We start from the raw sequence: 16,354 nt of genomic DNA, 5'->3' as shown, positions 1-16,354 counted from the left end.
CACGGCTGCCTAGTCCCCTGTGCCCTCTGCTGTGACAGTGAAGGAGGCCTGGCCCTAGCCACTCACCGTGACCAGTGGGTACTGTTTGGCAGGCAACAAATCTGCATGTGTTTCCTTCACCCACTCTTCCACTACAAAGGCTTCTTTTAATCCAGGGAAGAGGTTTTCATACTCAGTTGGATCAGCCAAGGATTCTGCTGCCTTCTGATTGACTTTTGAGAGGCTTTCTCGCCAGAGTTTCACCACCCTGTTAGATTCCAAGGAACCAAAAGAGGAATGAATAAATATGCTCTGCTTTTAGCGGAAACTGTTTCTTACACAGTTAAAAGCCCACCTTGAAACCTGACTGGGTAAGTAAGTCCGGGCCAGGAAGGCAGCTTCAGGCAACCGTCCAGTTCTAATCAAGAGCTCCAGGCAAGCATCAAGCCTAAAGATGAAAAAGGCACTGTTACCCAGTGGTATTTCATGTATAAATGCCACATGAAATAAAACATGGATTTAGTGTAGCTAAGACAGCATTCCTCCCACACACACCCACCTCATGCCTGTCACTGAGCCGTTAACTTGTCATCACCCACCCACGTGTTTCCTGATCAGAGAGAGAGAAGACAGCTGCTGTGAGCATTTTCAATCACCTTCGTCATTTAATGATACTTAAGAAAAATCTACAAAGGCTTTTTAAGGCCAACGATGGCCAGATAGATAGGCCATGCAAGGTCCACAGGAGATCTGGAAGCAGAAATGTTTTCTGAGTGGTGACATTCACGCAAAAGGCCACCAACATGCTCTCCTGAGCAGTACGAGATCAAAAGTGCCAGTAGGAAAATATTCACATCTTATTTTTAAATTCCTATTGTTTCTGTGTTTTATAAAGAGGATAGTGTCTTTTAGAATTCAGAATTTTTAATTTTAGAAAAGTACCATATAGTATATCCCCAAACATCTTCAGCATGAAATTATAAATGTTAATATTTGGAAATAATACATTACTTCTAAATGCAATAAAGCATTCCAAATTCCAAAAGTAATTCATATTAGGACTGCAGAATAAAGGTCAATTTAGCTATAACATACAAAAGCTTTTCAAGAGATTTTTGGATATTGGAGACAAAGATAGCACAGGGTTAAGTCACTTGCATGAGGCCAACCCTAGTTCAATCCCTGGCACTGTCAGGAGTAATCCTGAGCACTGCCAGGTATAACCATCCCCCACCAAATAAAAGATTTTTGAACTTTTGATTTGGATAAGGAATCACAGGCCTACTATTACTAAATGCACATAAACTTAAAAATACATGCACTGGGATATATGGAGCTAAAGTTCATAATATAGTCAAATAATGTTGATCTGGTTCACACTACTAGGCTTAAAAAATAAAACTTATGCTAATTTACTAGTGGATTAAACTAGTGGCATCCTCATTAACAAATGAGAAGAACTCGATTTGAGTAAAATTTGCCATTCTGGAACCAACTAGAATGCCATAATAGCTTCCTGAATTCTAATGTAAAAGGCTTCAACTAGGAAGTGTCAGGGCTCAGAGAAAAGTTTACCTGTCTCCTGATTAAGAAAGGCTGCATAGGGTGGGAGCGAAAGCATAGCAGGTAGGGTTTTTGATTGTACACGACTGACCTGGTTTTGATCCCGGCAACCCATATGGTCCCCACAAGCCTGCCAGGAGTGATTTCTGAGTACACAGCCAGCAGTAATCCCTGATTGCTCCTGGGTACTCCCCCTGTGCCCCCCAAAAGACAGGCTGCAGAGTTAGACTGACAACATCCTTGTGAAGGTGCCAGCCAACAGTACTACCTTCTGCCTGCCCAGTAGCCAGAATCAGTGGTGACTTGAGTGCTTTTCTACCCCATTCCTAAGTCAGAGGTTAACTGACCTAACTGCTATGAGTTAATGTGCACTGTCTAGATCTGGAGTCTGCAACCCGCGGTTCTTTTGAAGCTTTGCCACAGCTCCAACAGCAGGGCCGATAGTAGGGGGCACGGAGCGGCATCACTTAAATATTTTAATTGGCTATTAATTTGCACAAATACATGTTTTACATTGTTAAGTGAAAAGTTCTTTTTTTCTTCAGAGCCACACTAACCTGCACGATCCTGTATTTAGCATTAAGATAAGAAACAATGTATGCAGTGCTATATTTGTCTTAAATGCCTTGATGGTTTTGCGGCTCCCAGGTTTTTTTTTCCTTCGGAAAAAAAGAGTCCAAGTGGTTCTTTATGTCTTTAAGGTTGCCGACTCGGTCTAGACTAAGTTCATACTTACTTGCCCTGTAAAAAGTAGCTCATGAAGGCCACGTTATTCTTGCCATCTCTCTCTGCACCCTCGGCCAGCTTGTTCACCATACTGGCATTTCCTGAAGCAGTGGCCAGAAGTAACAGACCCCCATAGTCCTGTGCGTGGTGGAGGCATTCCTGAGCCAGGCCAAACTGACATTTACTAATGGCAAGTTCCGCAAGCTGTTTCCACTTCTGTTCTGACTGTGAAGAAGCATTTCTCAGTTAAAATATCTTGAAATAATAAACATCTGGATCTACAACATAATTTTTGTCTGTTAACCTGAGCATTACTTTTCTACCAATAAAGATACTTTTTGTTTTGTTTTGGGGGAACCACACTTGGTGCTCAGGGATTACATCTGACTATATGGGATACTGAGGATCATAACTGAGGTAGGCTGTGTGTAAGACAAATGCTGTACTATTACTCCAGTCCTAATAGAAGTATTTCTGTATATTACGATATGAGGCTCTTAAATTTGGCTCTTAAAATCAAAAAAAGAAAATAGATGAGGAAATGGAAATTACTCGTATATAAAATTTACATAATTTTAATGATGCATAAATAACCCATTTGCTATATTTATATTCTGTAAGTATATTGTGTAAATAAAAGTTAAACCATCTAGGAGTTTTTTGTTTTGTTTTGAGGCTATACCCAGAGAAACTTAGGGGTTACTCCTGGCTCTGTACTCAGGAATTACTCCTGGTGGTGTTTAGAGGACCATAAGGGATGCTCAAACTTGGGTCTGCTGCATACAAGGCAAGCATTCAACACACAATCTAGGAGGTTTCAAGTAATTACATTGCAATTATTTTAATAAGTGATTTAACACCATCTTTTGAAAAGAGGATAGTTATTTATGTCCCTAAGTATTTACAAACATCTGTCATTTATAGCTTATCAAAATTCAAATGTTATACAATCTGGATCTTAATAAAGTTAAAATTTATTTTACACATGTGAAATGAATTTGCTAGATGTACTACACTGAAATTATAGTTGTGAGTCCTCAGTATACAAAGATCCATAAGATCCATAAAAACGTCATTAATCTGTCTAGCAGCAGCTAGCACAATCGGTAAAACCAGTATCTGTCCTACTGGTTGGGGATATGGGAAAGTGATAGTTCTGTCTGCATTCAGAGTCCTAAGAGTAATTTGTCAAATGTCTTCCATCTCTTCTTCTCTTCCAAGAGAGTCCATATAAGATATGAAAATACTTTTTCTTAAATGAGAATGCTAAGAAACGCTTCAATACAATCCACTTAACATAGCATAACACATTTTTAAAAGGACAAAGAGGCAAACACCTCACAAATAAGTCACCAATTTTCATTTCAGAAAACGTCAACAACTTTACACTAAACACAGAGGTAGTTGGTAGTTAAGACCTTTCTATCAGTTATGAAAATTTATATCTTAGCACATACCTCTGCTTCCACTGCCAACTGGTACGCAATTTTTAATTCTCGAAGTTGAAGAGCAAGTTCAAAGCGATGCTCAGGGTCTGTAGATACAGTAAGAGCTTGCTGCTTGAAGCCCTAAAATGAAAATGCACATAGACTTCTTTATGTGTGTGTATATGAAAACACATGTCTACCTATATGTGCATATACATGCACAGGACCAATCATCCACTTGCTGTTTGTTTTTCTTTTTTTGGTTTTGGGGCCACACCCATTTGATGCTCAGGGGTTACTCCTGGCTATGTGCTCAGAAATCGCCCCTGACTTGGGGGGACCATATGGGACGCTGGGGGATCGAACCGAGGTCCTTCCCTGGCTAGCGTTTGCAAGGCAGACACCTTAACTCTAGTGCCACCTCACCGCCCCCCCCCCCCCGTTTTTTCATCCACTTGCTTTTAAAACTAAGAATTGACCTTGACAGAGATGCCCCACTGCTTAACATGCTGATGGCACCACGTACCACTTGTGGCTCACACTTGGCTGTGGCTTAATTAATACTAATTGCAGTGGCTGCCTCTATGTGTTAAATCAAGAAGAGTAACATAAGACTCTTTAAGTAACATAACACGCTTTAATGAGGAAACAGAAAAATAAAGGGGCCATTAACTGCTAAGAACAAATCTGGTAAATACAACAGCAAATCCTGTTGTTTTCTAATGAGTACAAGATGACCAATGTGAGATAAAATTAATTAACAATTGGGCCAGCGAGATAGCATGGAGGTAGTGTGTTTGTCTTCCATGCAGAAGGATGGTGGTTTGAATCCTGGCATCCCATATGGTCCAAGGGCGATTTCTGAGCGTAGAGCCAGGAGTAACCCCTGAGCGCTGCCGAGTTTGACCCAAAAACCAAAAAAAAAAAAAAAAAAAAAGATTAACAATCAGAAATGGGAAAGCAAAATGTTAAAAATGAAAAGGACCTTGGAAAGCCTGAACAAGAAACAGAACAAGGGGCCAGAGTGATAACACAGCAGTAGGGTGTTTGCCTTTTATACTGCTGACCCGGGATGGACCTGGGTTAGATCCCTAGCATCCCATATGGTCCTCCAAGCTTGCCAGGAGCAATTTCTCAACACAGAGTTAGTAGTAACTCCCGAGCTCTGCTGGGTGTAGTCCAAAAGCCCTCCCACCCCAAAATAGAAACAGAACAGGATAAAGGCAAGAACCATTTCAAACAAGCCAGAGACAGAATCAGAGAGGAGGCTCTGGATGAGGAACACATGGGGCAAGTGTTGGGTCCCCTCCCTGCAAGTACAAGCTCCCTGCCACAACACAGCAAGGGGTGTCCCCCACAACTACCAAGCCACAGGTAGTATAAAGAAAAGGCAGCACAAAAAATACAGATTCTAATAAAATGAAAAAGGGTCTACAGAAGGGGGGGTAGACAATCAAACCACAACTTTGAAAGGGTAATACCAACTGCAGTGAGATGAGTAAGGAGCAACATTCACAGAAAAATTCCAACTCCAGGAAATTAGCAGTAATTGGGAAGAAATGTGGTTTCTCAAATTCACACTAACATTCTTTCCAATTTCTGGTTAAAAAAAAAAAAGCAAAAAAAACTTGGAGCCAGAGAGATAGCATAAAGGTAAAGTGTTTTTGCCTTGCATGCAGAAGGATGGTGGTTCGAATCCTGGCATCCTATATGGTCCCCCAAGCCTGCCAGGAGCGATTTCTGAACATAGAGCCAGGAGTAACCCCTGAGCTGGGTGTGACCCCAAAAAACAAAACCCCAAAAAGAAAAACTGAGAAAGAAAAACAATAGGGGAAAAACCCTCTTACCTGCTTTTCTAGAAAGTGTGCTACTCTGGTCCTCTGCTCCTTTGGAATAGTAGGAAGGACCTTGTCAGCCATGCCAAAGTCCCGCCGCATGACAGCAGTCTGGTACTCCAGCACTGACACCAGCAGGGAGTAGCTGACAATGTTGAGCTCTTTATCCCCCAGGTAAAGCCTGTTGTCTTTGGGAATATATCCCAATAGGTACATCGTCCTGGAAGAAAGAAAGAACGAACTTGTTTTAGAAGGCCAACTCCATAGACGTTTCCTATCCTCCTTCCTCTGCTCTCCTAAACACTTTCTCTCCTATTGATTTACATGTTTCCACCTGACTCATGGGATTTGGTTAAGAGGTGTGAAGCTATGAAAACACTGAAACATCAGGTGCACCACGGCCATTGGCCAATAAATAGATTTGGTTTTAAAAACACACCCTGCAGGATGCTTAAGGCAAACGCATAGACTACCTGTCTAGGTGGGCAATGGTGACGATTTCTCCTCCAACGTAATAATTGAGTCTGTTCACCGAACTTGTGTAAATGAAGCAATCGCCTACCCACAGTCCTGTTTTCACAATCTCCTGAATCTCACCAAGAACCTACAGCAAGAAAATGAAGACTTATTAGTCACTTTATTTTGCATTAGAAAGCCTGTCACTAACAGAAAATTGCATTCAATTGGGGGGATATGGTAGAACAAAGAATGCAGAATAAAACCCAGTGCACAATGAATGCAAGGCAAAATTGAACTTCATGGAATTTCTATCTTTATTCTTCATCGAAGAACATATTCCTAGAAGGGCATTTGGGATATAAAATTTCACCATTATGTCAAAGCTGTCATCTAAGTGTGAAGTGCCCTCCTAACAGATAGAAATGTTTTCTAGTCTTTGTCAAAGCTGTCATCTAAGTGTGAAGTGCCCTCCTAACAGATAGAAATGTTTTCTAGTCTTCCAAGATAGCTCATTGCTGATTTATTTTTCCCATCTAGCTCAAATCATTCTGACGGAACACCTAATTTCTTTACTGAGCATCATCTAAATCTGCATACAAGTTTTCTTAACCCAAAGCACATGTTTTTTTTGTTTTGTTTTGTTTTGTTTTCACATAAATACTTTTAGACTCTGATCTCTGAGTCGTATTGTTTTTTGTTTTTTGGGTCACACACGGCAGCGCACAGGGTTCCTCCTGGCTGGACCATATGGGATGCCGGAATTCAAACCACCGTCCTCCTGCATGCAAGGCAAAGGCCCTATCTTCATGCTATCTCTCCGGTCCCTGAGCCAAGTTTTTAATGGTCCCTTTTCAATAGAACCCCTTAAACTCGTTTTCCCAAACCTAACTCACACTGTTAATATGAGAAAAATGCTGTGATTCAAATATACCTCATTTAAACACAAAGAGAAATTTGTGCCACTACAATTACCTCAAAGGCATCTTCAATGCCATCTTCAGTAACTCCCTCATGTGTTTCCTGTGCCGCCAAGACTTTTTCCGACAGATACTTAAGGATAAAAAATGACTCCTCGGTGGCAATACATACAAGCTCTCCAGAGTCAGACCAGAAAATCTGCAATGTGACAAACCGAAACAGAGACAAATGATTTCTGAGTGGCTCTGACAAACTGCACTTGCTTTGTTTCTTATAAGATATATCTACGTATATTAAAATGATGAGTATCATTTAACAATTCTGTGCAGTGCATATATACAGGCATTACAGATTCTTTTATGCAGCTGGGGTGAAAGGAAGAAAGCTGTCAGAAACTCAGAGAAGCAATCAAGTCCCTACAGCAACCAAATAATAGTGTCTCTTAACCCCTTTCTTCTTTCATGATCAAGCATACCAAATCTTTATTTTATTTAATATCACCTTTTCCTGTGAAATGTTCATGCCAGAGGTACTACCTAAGTTTGCACATGTATATACCTATGCTGGGTGTACATGCTATGAACATGAGGGTGAATTCTCTATACTTCATCTGCATACTTATGGTTTGGCACCTCTTAGGAAGCTTTGTTTTGCACTCCCCCAACCCCCACAGGGCACTGTCTTCAGTTAGAAGCTCTGTTTTAGAAACAGAGCCAGGAACACTGAAAGGTGGATTTGTGTCCAAACATGATTTCCGAACAAAAACTGTCAAAGCTGCTGGCAGTTTTAAAGGTAGAAAACTCTGTCATTGAAATTGGTTTAAATAGTCATTAGCAGGTAGGGTATTAACATTCTGAATGGAGAGAACTGCTCAGGCCTTGGCAAGACAAGAGCTCTGACTTCTGTTCAGAGTAAGCTTCCTTCCATTCAGTCCAAAACCATTTTCAATATAATAGTGCTTAGCATTTAGTAGACATGTTTCAACTTTTCAAAATAGCCTCCAACTACCATCTCATTCAAATAGCACAATTCTGACTGTGAACAAGACCAATGTACTGTATTCAAGTCAATAAAACAGAAGCAGTGGGCACAAGGACACTTCCTAGCCTTAATGAACCAGCACTCTCACCAACAACAGCATTCCAATGATAATGGAAAAACTCACATGTTTGGGCTGAATTTCAATTCTGCGTATGAGCTCTGTATTGTCCCAATCATAGAAAGCTAAGCCATTCACAGACCTGACTCCCAACAAGAAGCCTCCATAGATGCCTATGTAGAACAAAAAAAGATTTGTTTAGATCTTTTGAACCATTACAAAGCTCCTGAAAATGTATCAAACAGAAATAGCACTCACTTTCAGCCCCAAAATCTGGCTTAAATGATTTTTTTTCCTTAAAGTTCTTAAATATTTTTACAACACTGCTGCTCTCTCTGATTGCATATCTGAGAGGAAAAAAAGGCAAACATAGCATGTCATATACCAAATCATAACTAAACATAAAGTTATAAATTACAAAGTTACAAATACCTTCAAATACATTTTATTAGTAAGTCATGAAAAAATACAGTATTAGAAAATTCAGTATTTCCCTCTTAAGTGTGTGAGTTCCTTACAACTAGATAATTAATGGCGTTGATGGTACCACACAAATTATTTTAAAAACTGAAAAGGGGCAAAGTGATAAAACAAGTAAGTAAAGCACTTGCCTTGCATGTGGCAGACTTAAGTTCAATTCCTTATATCCTATATGGACCTCTGAGTCTGCCAGAAATGATCCCTTAGAGCAGAGCCAGTAGGAAGCCCCAAAACAAAAGCAAAACAACTAAAAAGAACTAAAGGACCCCATGTCTGTCAATAAATAAATGATTACATCAACGGATATATTCATACAAAAATATACCATTGGGTTAAAAAAACAGCACTAAATATGGATGAATCTAAAAACATTATGTAGCACAAAAGAGGTCAGAACTAAAGAGCATATAACAGCAAACATCTATATGAAAGTAAAGAAGCTGACTTCAACATGGTGATGAAACACATTCATTTTTCTTTGAAGCCAAAGTAGGGAGAAGGTACTGACTGCTGATGGAAATTAGGATCTGGGAGGTGATAAAAATGTTCAGTACCTCAACATTGCAGGTGGGTAGAGACTATATACACCTGTCCAAATTCATTAAAATATCATACTGAAAAAAAGTGCACTTATTTTGTATAAATCAGATCTCAATAAAAGTGACTTTAAAATAAAGTTGTTTAGTGGGACCAGAGCGATATTACAGTGCATTTGCTTTGCACCTGGTCAATACATGGCATTCCATGTAGTCCTTCGAGCACCACCAGGAATAATTTCTGAATGCAGAGCCAGGAGTAACCCCTGAGCATCAATGGGTATGGCCTCAAAACTAAAAAATAGGGCCCGGAGAGATAGCACAGCGGCGTTTGCCTTGCAAGCGGCCAATCCAGGACCAAAGGTGGTTGGTTCGAGTCCGGGTGTCCCATATGGTCCCCCGTGCCTGCCAGGAGCTATTTCTGAGCAGACAGCCAGGAGTAACCCCTGAGCACCGCTGGGTGTGGCCCCAAAACAAAACAAAACAAAACAAAACAAAAAAAACTAAAAAATAAAATAAAGCCTTTTAAAAGTGACTCCTTCCTCAACCACAATGGGCAACAACTTAGAAGACTCAGTCTGATCAGGCCTTGAAGATGAGATGTGACAGTGCCTGGATCTGAGAATGTGAGAAAGTGACTGGACAGGGGCTTTGCTCAAGTCAGGAAGGACACTGGAGAGGGCCGTGGCTGGACACAGCAGGGGATAAGGTGCTATGAGAGGATAGAACTAGTGAAAGGGTGAAGTTCTCACAAGTGAGAACACTGGTAAAAGAACAACAGAGAACCCTTTTTGTTTTTGTTTTTGGGTCACACCCGGCAGCGCTCAGGGGTTACTCTTGGCTCTACACTCAGGAATCGCTCCTGGCAGGCTCAGGGGACATATGGGATGCCGGGATTCAAACCACCATCCTTCTGCAAGGAAGGCAAATGCCTTACCTCCATGCTATCTCTCTGGCCCCACAGCAGAAAACCTTTAATGGTACTGACTAAAGAGAGTTATTCCTGACCTGCTTTAATGATGCACCAGGGCAGTAGGACCCTCAGGAGAGACGGGGAGAAAGGGACTGAGTAAGTATTTCTGAAAAGGGGCCAGTAGGCCAAATATGTTTGGGAACATGTTTTTCTACAAGAAATTGCAAACATTTATGGTATAAAAAGATCAAAATAATTTCTGGCTTCCTGGTGAACTTTATAAAGTTTTATAAGGAAAATAAAATCAAACATCTTATATAACACAGAGACTCCAGTAGCTGTGGCTGAGGGTAGGGGCAATACAACATATGGGGAAAACTAAGAAAATTGAAAATATGTTCATTGTCTTTTTTTTTTTTTGGCAGGATGGGGGTGTTGGGTCATATCTGACAATGTTCAGAGATCACTCCTGATAGTATCTGAGGGACCATATGCAGTGCCAGAGATCAAAGTGGGGTTGACTACTTATTTATGGGGTTACCACCTTAATTAACCCCTGTACTACCTCTCCAGTCCTCCCAAACATGCCTCAGTACTCGGAACTCACTAGATATCAACAGACCCAAACTTACTCTGAAGAATCGTGGGCCCATGCAAATTCCTGGGCAGACCCAAAGCTCTTGTTCCTCAATGCCATTGCTGTGTAGATGATGTATTCACCATCACCACACACCACAACAAACCTAGAAATCACAGAAGCCAGGGAAGTATACAGAACAAATAAAAAGGACAAGTTAGGAAACAATGAATGATTTACCTTTATGACAAAATATTCAAATAACAAATACTATTTCAGTTGACTGTTATTTTTGTTTTAGTTATATATTTGACTACAGAGCTAGACATAAATATTCCACTCCACAATCCCTAAGCAAATTAATTCCTCTAGTATTTATTAAGCACCAAGATGTCTAGCCCTTTACTCATTACATATACATCATTATCACTAGCTTATTGCAAGATTATCTTTGTTTAAAAACTGGTCATTAAAATAATTAATAACTTATTCCAGTTTCTAATGACTGTTATTTATATATGAGTAAAAACAGAATGCTACACAGCCAAATTTTCTCACATAAAACTCTCTTTGAAATTCTAATTTAGAAAGCTGTTATTGGATGCTATTACATTTGCCTGAGGCAAAATGCAAAACTCAGGGGAAAATGTTTTATTATGATATTAAAGGAAAAATATAAAGTGCTCTTAGCTTCATAAAAAATTATATCACAAATATTTATAGACATCAAAGCAGCATTCTTCAGTTATCTACTTTGTGTCTTTCAATACTCAGGCATCATTATAAAGTGCCCAGATCAACTGTAAAATCATTAAAATTTTTTTTTAATTCATTGCATAAAACTTTTCTTTCATGTAAGTTTGACACTTCCAAAATCTTAAAACAAAATGAATTGATGGCTCAATTACTGATTTAAAAAAAAAGCCAATTTACTACTAACTCCAAAGGACACATACTCCAGGTTGAGCTTTCCTTATTAAAAGCAAGGAACATATTTAGAGAATACCTACTACTAAGTCTCGAGATAAAACCAGTCCTTACCTCAAAGGAGGAATGGGAAACAAACTCGAATGTGCTTAGAGTAGGAGTACAGATGAATTAAAAAGAAAACATAAAGAAGCAAACCTCAACATTTCTCCCAGAAAGGGACCAAAGAGGATAATGTACTTTATATCCTGTGCCAACTCAATAATCTGTCATGACTGCCCTCAGCTGTGTTGAGAAAGGACAAGTGCAGGTGGAGTGCCCACCAGAGGGCAGATGTAGCACAGCTGCTGCTGTAAACCTGCTCTCATGCATGCACACAGAAGCTTGGAAAGAGATTCAGTAACAGCTTACCGCCCGTTAGGATTGTGCTGAATAGTTTGAGGGTAGATTTCACAACTGCCCATGTCCTTCACTGCCAGTGGCAATCTCTCCCCATCTTTAATTTCAGCATCTCCCATTGCTTTCAGATTAGCCTGCTGGACCTCTGAATGTTTGGCCCAAATTATCTTTCCATTGGCATCCATGGACATAGCTGGCTCCTCCCGACCCAGCTGGAATAACAAATGGCTCTTAGTGATGATGAAAACAGAAATAAAGGCACAATAACAACAAAAAGCCAACAAACTATGTCTATTTAAGCAATGTCAATTGTCATTTCTTTTCTCCAGCCTTTTACAGTTGAGTGCTTAATTGGTAGTGCTGAACAAAAGAAGTACAATTTAATAATGTATGACTTGGAAGATGATGCATACATGCAAGGTGGACACGTTGGGCCTACATCCATCTAACCTGAGAGGGAGGCTAGTTAAAAGATTACCTTGACAATGATGCTCCCTTCATCATAACCCAAAGCAACGTTGTTGGACCCCCTCAGACTGGCCACACACCACACCCGCTCCATGCCATAGTTCAATGTGCTTTCTAGGCGGTACGTGCTTGAATGCCAAATGCGCACAGTTCCTACAAAGAACAACATAAATGTCTTCTTTTGATCTGAGCATCCAACAGTGTGCCAGGGGAACCAGCCACATGAAATCTTTATATCCAAACAGAAAACACTTCCTAGCTAAATTTTTTTTTCAAAAACCAATAGTCTATAGTAATATTATAAACCAATGTAAATTAATACTGATATTTGTAAGAAACTAGCCACCCACAGAATGGGAGAAACTATTCACCCAATACCCATCAGATAAGGGGCTAATATCGTAGATATACAAGGTACTAACAAAACTTAACAAGAAAAAAACATCTAACTCCATCAAAAAATGGGGAGAAGAAATGAACAGGAATTTCTTCCTCAAAGAAGAAATATAAATGGCAAAAAGGCACATGAAAAAATGCTCCACATCACTAATCATCAGGGACATGCAAATCAAAACAACAATGAGGTACCATCTCACACCACAAAGACTGGCATACATCACAAAAATCAAGAATAATCAGTGCTGGTGGGGATGTGGGGAGAAAGGAACTCTCATTCACTGCCATTTGGGAATGCCGTCTAGTAGGGAAAACAATATGTAGATTCCTCAAAAAAACTGGAAATTGAGCTCCCATTCAGCTATTATACCACTCCTAGGGATAAACTCTGGGAGAACAAAAACACATTAGAAAAATGCCTTCTGCACATCTATATTTATTGCAGCGTTATTTACAATAGACAGAATCTGGAAACAACCCAGATGCCCTTCAACAGATGAGCGGCTAAAGAAATTGTGGTGTATATACACACAATGCAGCCATCAGGAAAAAATGAAATCATGAAATTTTCATAGACATAGATGGACATGCAAACTGTTATGCTGAGTGAAATAAGTCAGGGAGAGAGACACAGAACAGTCTCAGTTATCTATGGGATTTAAGAAAAATAAAAGACATTATTATAGTAATACACATAAACAATAGAAATGAGGGCTGGAAGTACAGGCCCATGATATGAATCTTACCACAAAGAGTGGTCAGTGCTATTAGAGAAATATCTACACTAACAACTATCATGATAATGGCTAATAGAATGCTTGCTGCCTGTCTTGAATACAGGCAGGGGGTGGGGGAGGAGGAAGATGGGTGATGGGAAGGTTGCACTGGTGAAGAAGAATGTTCTTTTTTTATAACTGAAACCCAACTACAAACATGTTTTAATCATGGTGCTTAAAGATATTATTAAACAATAATTATTATAAGTAATTATTAAACAATAATGATAATAATAATATCTTTTCAAAACAAAAAATGATATTTGTAAGAAGCTGAAACTGAGATGTGATTCTAAATGTGAAAGAGTAATAGGATTTCCTTGGTTCAGTGATTCTATATGCTAGATGCTTCAGACATGTGATTTCTTCCCATCCTTTTACTAAAATCCTACTGGGGCTTAGAGGATATGTATTCTCCTATTCCATCATTTACCAAGAAGTACAAAATTTATGAAGAGGCAAAGCAAGAAAGTGACCCCCGAGTTAAGAATTCAAAACATAGGCTCTTCTAGGACTTGTCACTAGGACTTCAGGAGATGTTCCTGTGACTCAAAGAATATTAGAATAATAAAGGCGGTGATATCCTTTTATCCTTTTATAGATGTTATCTACTTAAAAAACAACAACAACAATACCAGGCTAGAGATACTACAGAATCTCTACAAGTGCTATATTACAGCACTTGCTTTGCATGTGTATAAAGAGAGTCAATCCCCAGCATCCCATATGGACTCCCAACCATCATTAGGAATGATTCCTGAGAGCAGAGGCAGGAGTAACCTCCGAGCAACATCAAGAGCAACCCCCCAAAAAAACCAAAACAAAAACTTAATATCACTGAAAACTCCAATTTACAATGCAAAAGTACTACCTGATTTTGTAATACCTGCAGTAATTATAAGCAAAGAATAAAACACAACTTTAATTTACCATCTTCTGAGCCTGTAATGATGATTGGCAATTCAGGATGAAAACTGGCACATGATACATTCTGAGCATGCCCCTCCAGTGTCTGCACACATGTTTTGTTCTGTAATCAAGACACAGAAACCACTTTTATTATTAGTGAGGGGTAAAAAGTAAGCTGGCCTTTATTTCCCATGCAGAGATAAAATATCAGTTACAGAACAACTGAAATAGAATTCAATACAGAAAATCTACAGAATGATATTGGTATATATTTTCACAATTTGATAACCAGACAATGCAGATTATCAGATTTAAAGAAAATAACATGCAGCTTAAAAGATCTGGTTTCCATCGAACATTTTCACTAAAAATTAATAAACCCTCTTCAATAGTTTCATTATGCATTTAAATGTAATTTGACTAAGTTTCTAAGAAACTTCCAGTTTTATATGCCTCGTTTTTGAACAGCTTGTGGAAATTTTGAGAATAACAAAAGAAAATATAATGAAATCTTGGACCTAGAAGAGCATAGAAACAAAATACAAAAGTTGTTAATTTAAAAAAAATGGTCAGCCCTAAGTACCCAAACCAATGTCAATGACAATAGAATGAAGAGATCCAAACTACAACAAGCTATACGCAAAAGGGACCTGTTACACTAGCAGTTGGGGGGCTATGGGTGGAGTTGTATGGGATGCAAGCTGGGAAGAGTGGCTGAAGAAGGTCAACACTGGTGGTGGGAATGGCCCTAATTTTCCGTCACTATGTAACTGAATTACAGCTGTGAAAGACTTGTAATTCACACTGGTCTCAATAAAAGAATTTATTTTAAAAAGTTGTTATTTTTAAGGGCCAGATATCACAGGGGTAAGGCATTTGCCTTGCACACAACGGATTTGAACAGATGGTGGCTTTAATCCCAGCAACCCATATGGTCCCCCGAGCCTGCCAGGAGTGACTTCTGAGCACAAAGCCAGGAGTAATCCCTGAGCACGGCCAAATGTGACCCAAAAACTAAAAAAAAGTTATTTTATTAATCTATACTTTAAAATGATTGCATCATAGCTATGCCAGAAAACAATCAATTATTTTCTAGCTTTCAAATATAAATAGTCTGCTAATAAAGACACTAGAGGATGGGGCCGGAAAGATAGCATGGAGATAAGGTGTTTGCCTTGCATGCAGGACAGTGGTTCGAATCCCAACATCCCATATGGTCCCCCGAGCCTGCCAGGATTGATTTCTGAGTATAGAGCAGGAGTAACCCTGACTGCTGCCGGTTGTGACCCCAAAACCAAAAAAAAAAAAAAAAAAAAAAAAAAATATATATATATATATATATATATATATATATATATATATACACACACACACACACACACTAGAGGATATAAGAATTTATTTTAAATAGAATGTTAAAATTTGACCTACGATGTGAAAGGGAAACATGATGGCATTTTACCTTTATATATATATATATATATATACATACGTATATGTGTGTATATTGGTTTTGGGGTCCTCTCTTGAGCTGGAGGCTAGCTCTAGCCGGCATGGGGTTTGGGGAGACCTCATGTGGAAGGCCTTCTCCCTAACTTGGGTGCGCTGGGAGCCTTGATAGGCCCCCCAGCCTTCCCCTCTTCTGCCCCCGGCCTCCAGGCCTTCTGGAGTGGCAGCCCAGGTGGCCAGACAAGGTGGGTGTCGAGGGGTCCCTCCTGGATGGGGTCCCAAGCTTTCCCCGCCCTTCCCCCCAGCTCTAGGGTGGGAAGGGCACAGGGTGTAGGGCGGGCAGATCCTGGTTTCTGGCTCTCTGTCGATCCTCTCGAGCTGGAGGCTAGCTCTAGCAGGCATGGGGTTTGGGGAGACCCCATGTGGAAGGCCTTCTCCCTAACTTGGGTGTGCTGGGAGCCTTGATAGGTCCCTAGCCTTCCCCTCTTCTGCCCCCGGCCTCCAAGCCTTCTGGGATT

The 16,354-nt window shown here is 39.8% G+C and overlaps 1 protein-coding gene across 1 annotated transcript in view; it reads right to left on the bottom strand.

The window, feature by feature from the left end:
- Positions 1-16,354, bottom strand: part of COPB2 (COPI coat complex subunit beta 2) — a 32,897-nt gene that overhangs the window by 961 nt on the left and 15,582 nt on the right. The window contains exons 7-19 of the mRNA XM_049775826.1: positions 14,409-14,508; positions 12,317-12,459; positions 11,851-12,050; positions 10,568-10,678; positions 8,265-8,353; positions 8,073-8,179; positions 6,962-7,105; positions 6,004-6,134; positions 5,543-5,750; positions 3,726-3,836; positions 2,279-2,493; positions 335-427; positions 67-247 (exon numbers count right to left, since the gene is read on the bottom strand). Coding sequence (XP_049631783.1) covers positions 67-247; positions 335-427; positions 2,279-2,493; positions 3,726-3,836; positions 5,543-5,750; positions 6,004-6,134; positions 6,962-7,105; positions 8,073-8,179; positions 8,265-8,353; positions 10,568-10,678; positions 11,851-12,050; positions 12,317-12,459; positions 14,409-14,508 — 1,833 coding nt within the window. The remainder of the gene's footprint in view (positions 1-66; positions 248-334; positions 428-2,278; positions 2,494-3,725; positions 3,837-5,542; positions 5,751-6,003; positions 6,135-6,961; positions 7,106-8,072; positions 8,180-8,264; positions 8,354-10,567; positions 10,679-11,850; positions 12,051-12,316; positions 12,460-14,408; positions 14,509-16,354) is intronic.

Source organism: Suncus etruscus, chromosome 6 (assembly GCF_024139225.1).
Source record: "Suncus etruscus isolate mSunEtr1 chromosome 6, mSunEtr1.pri.cur, whole genome shotgun sequence".
NCBI lineage: Eukaryota > Metazoa > Chordata > Mammalia > Eulipotyphla > Soricidae > Suncus > Suncus etruscus.
This window is presented reverse-complemented; position numbering and strand designations above follow the sequence as displayed.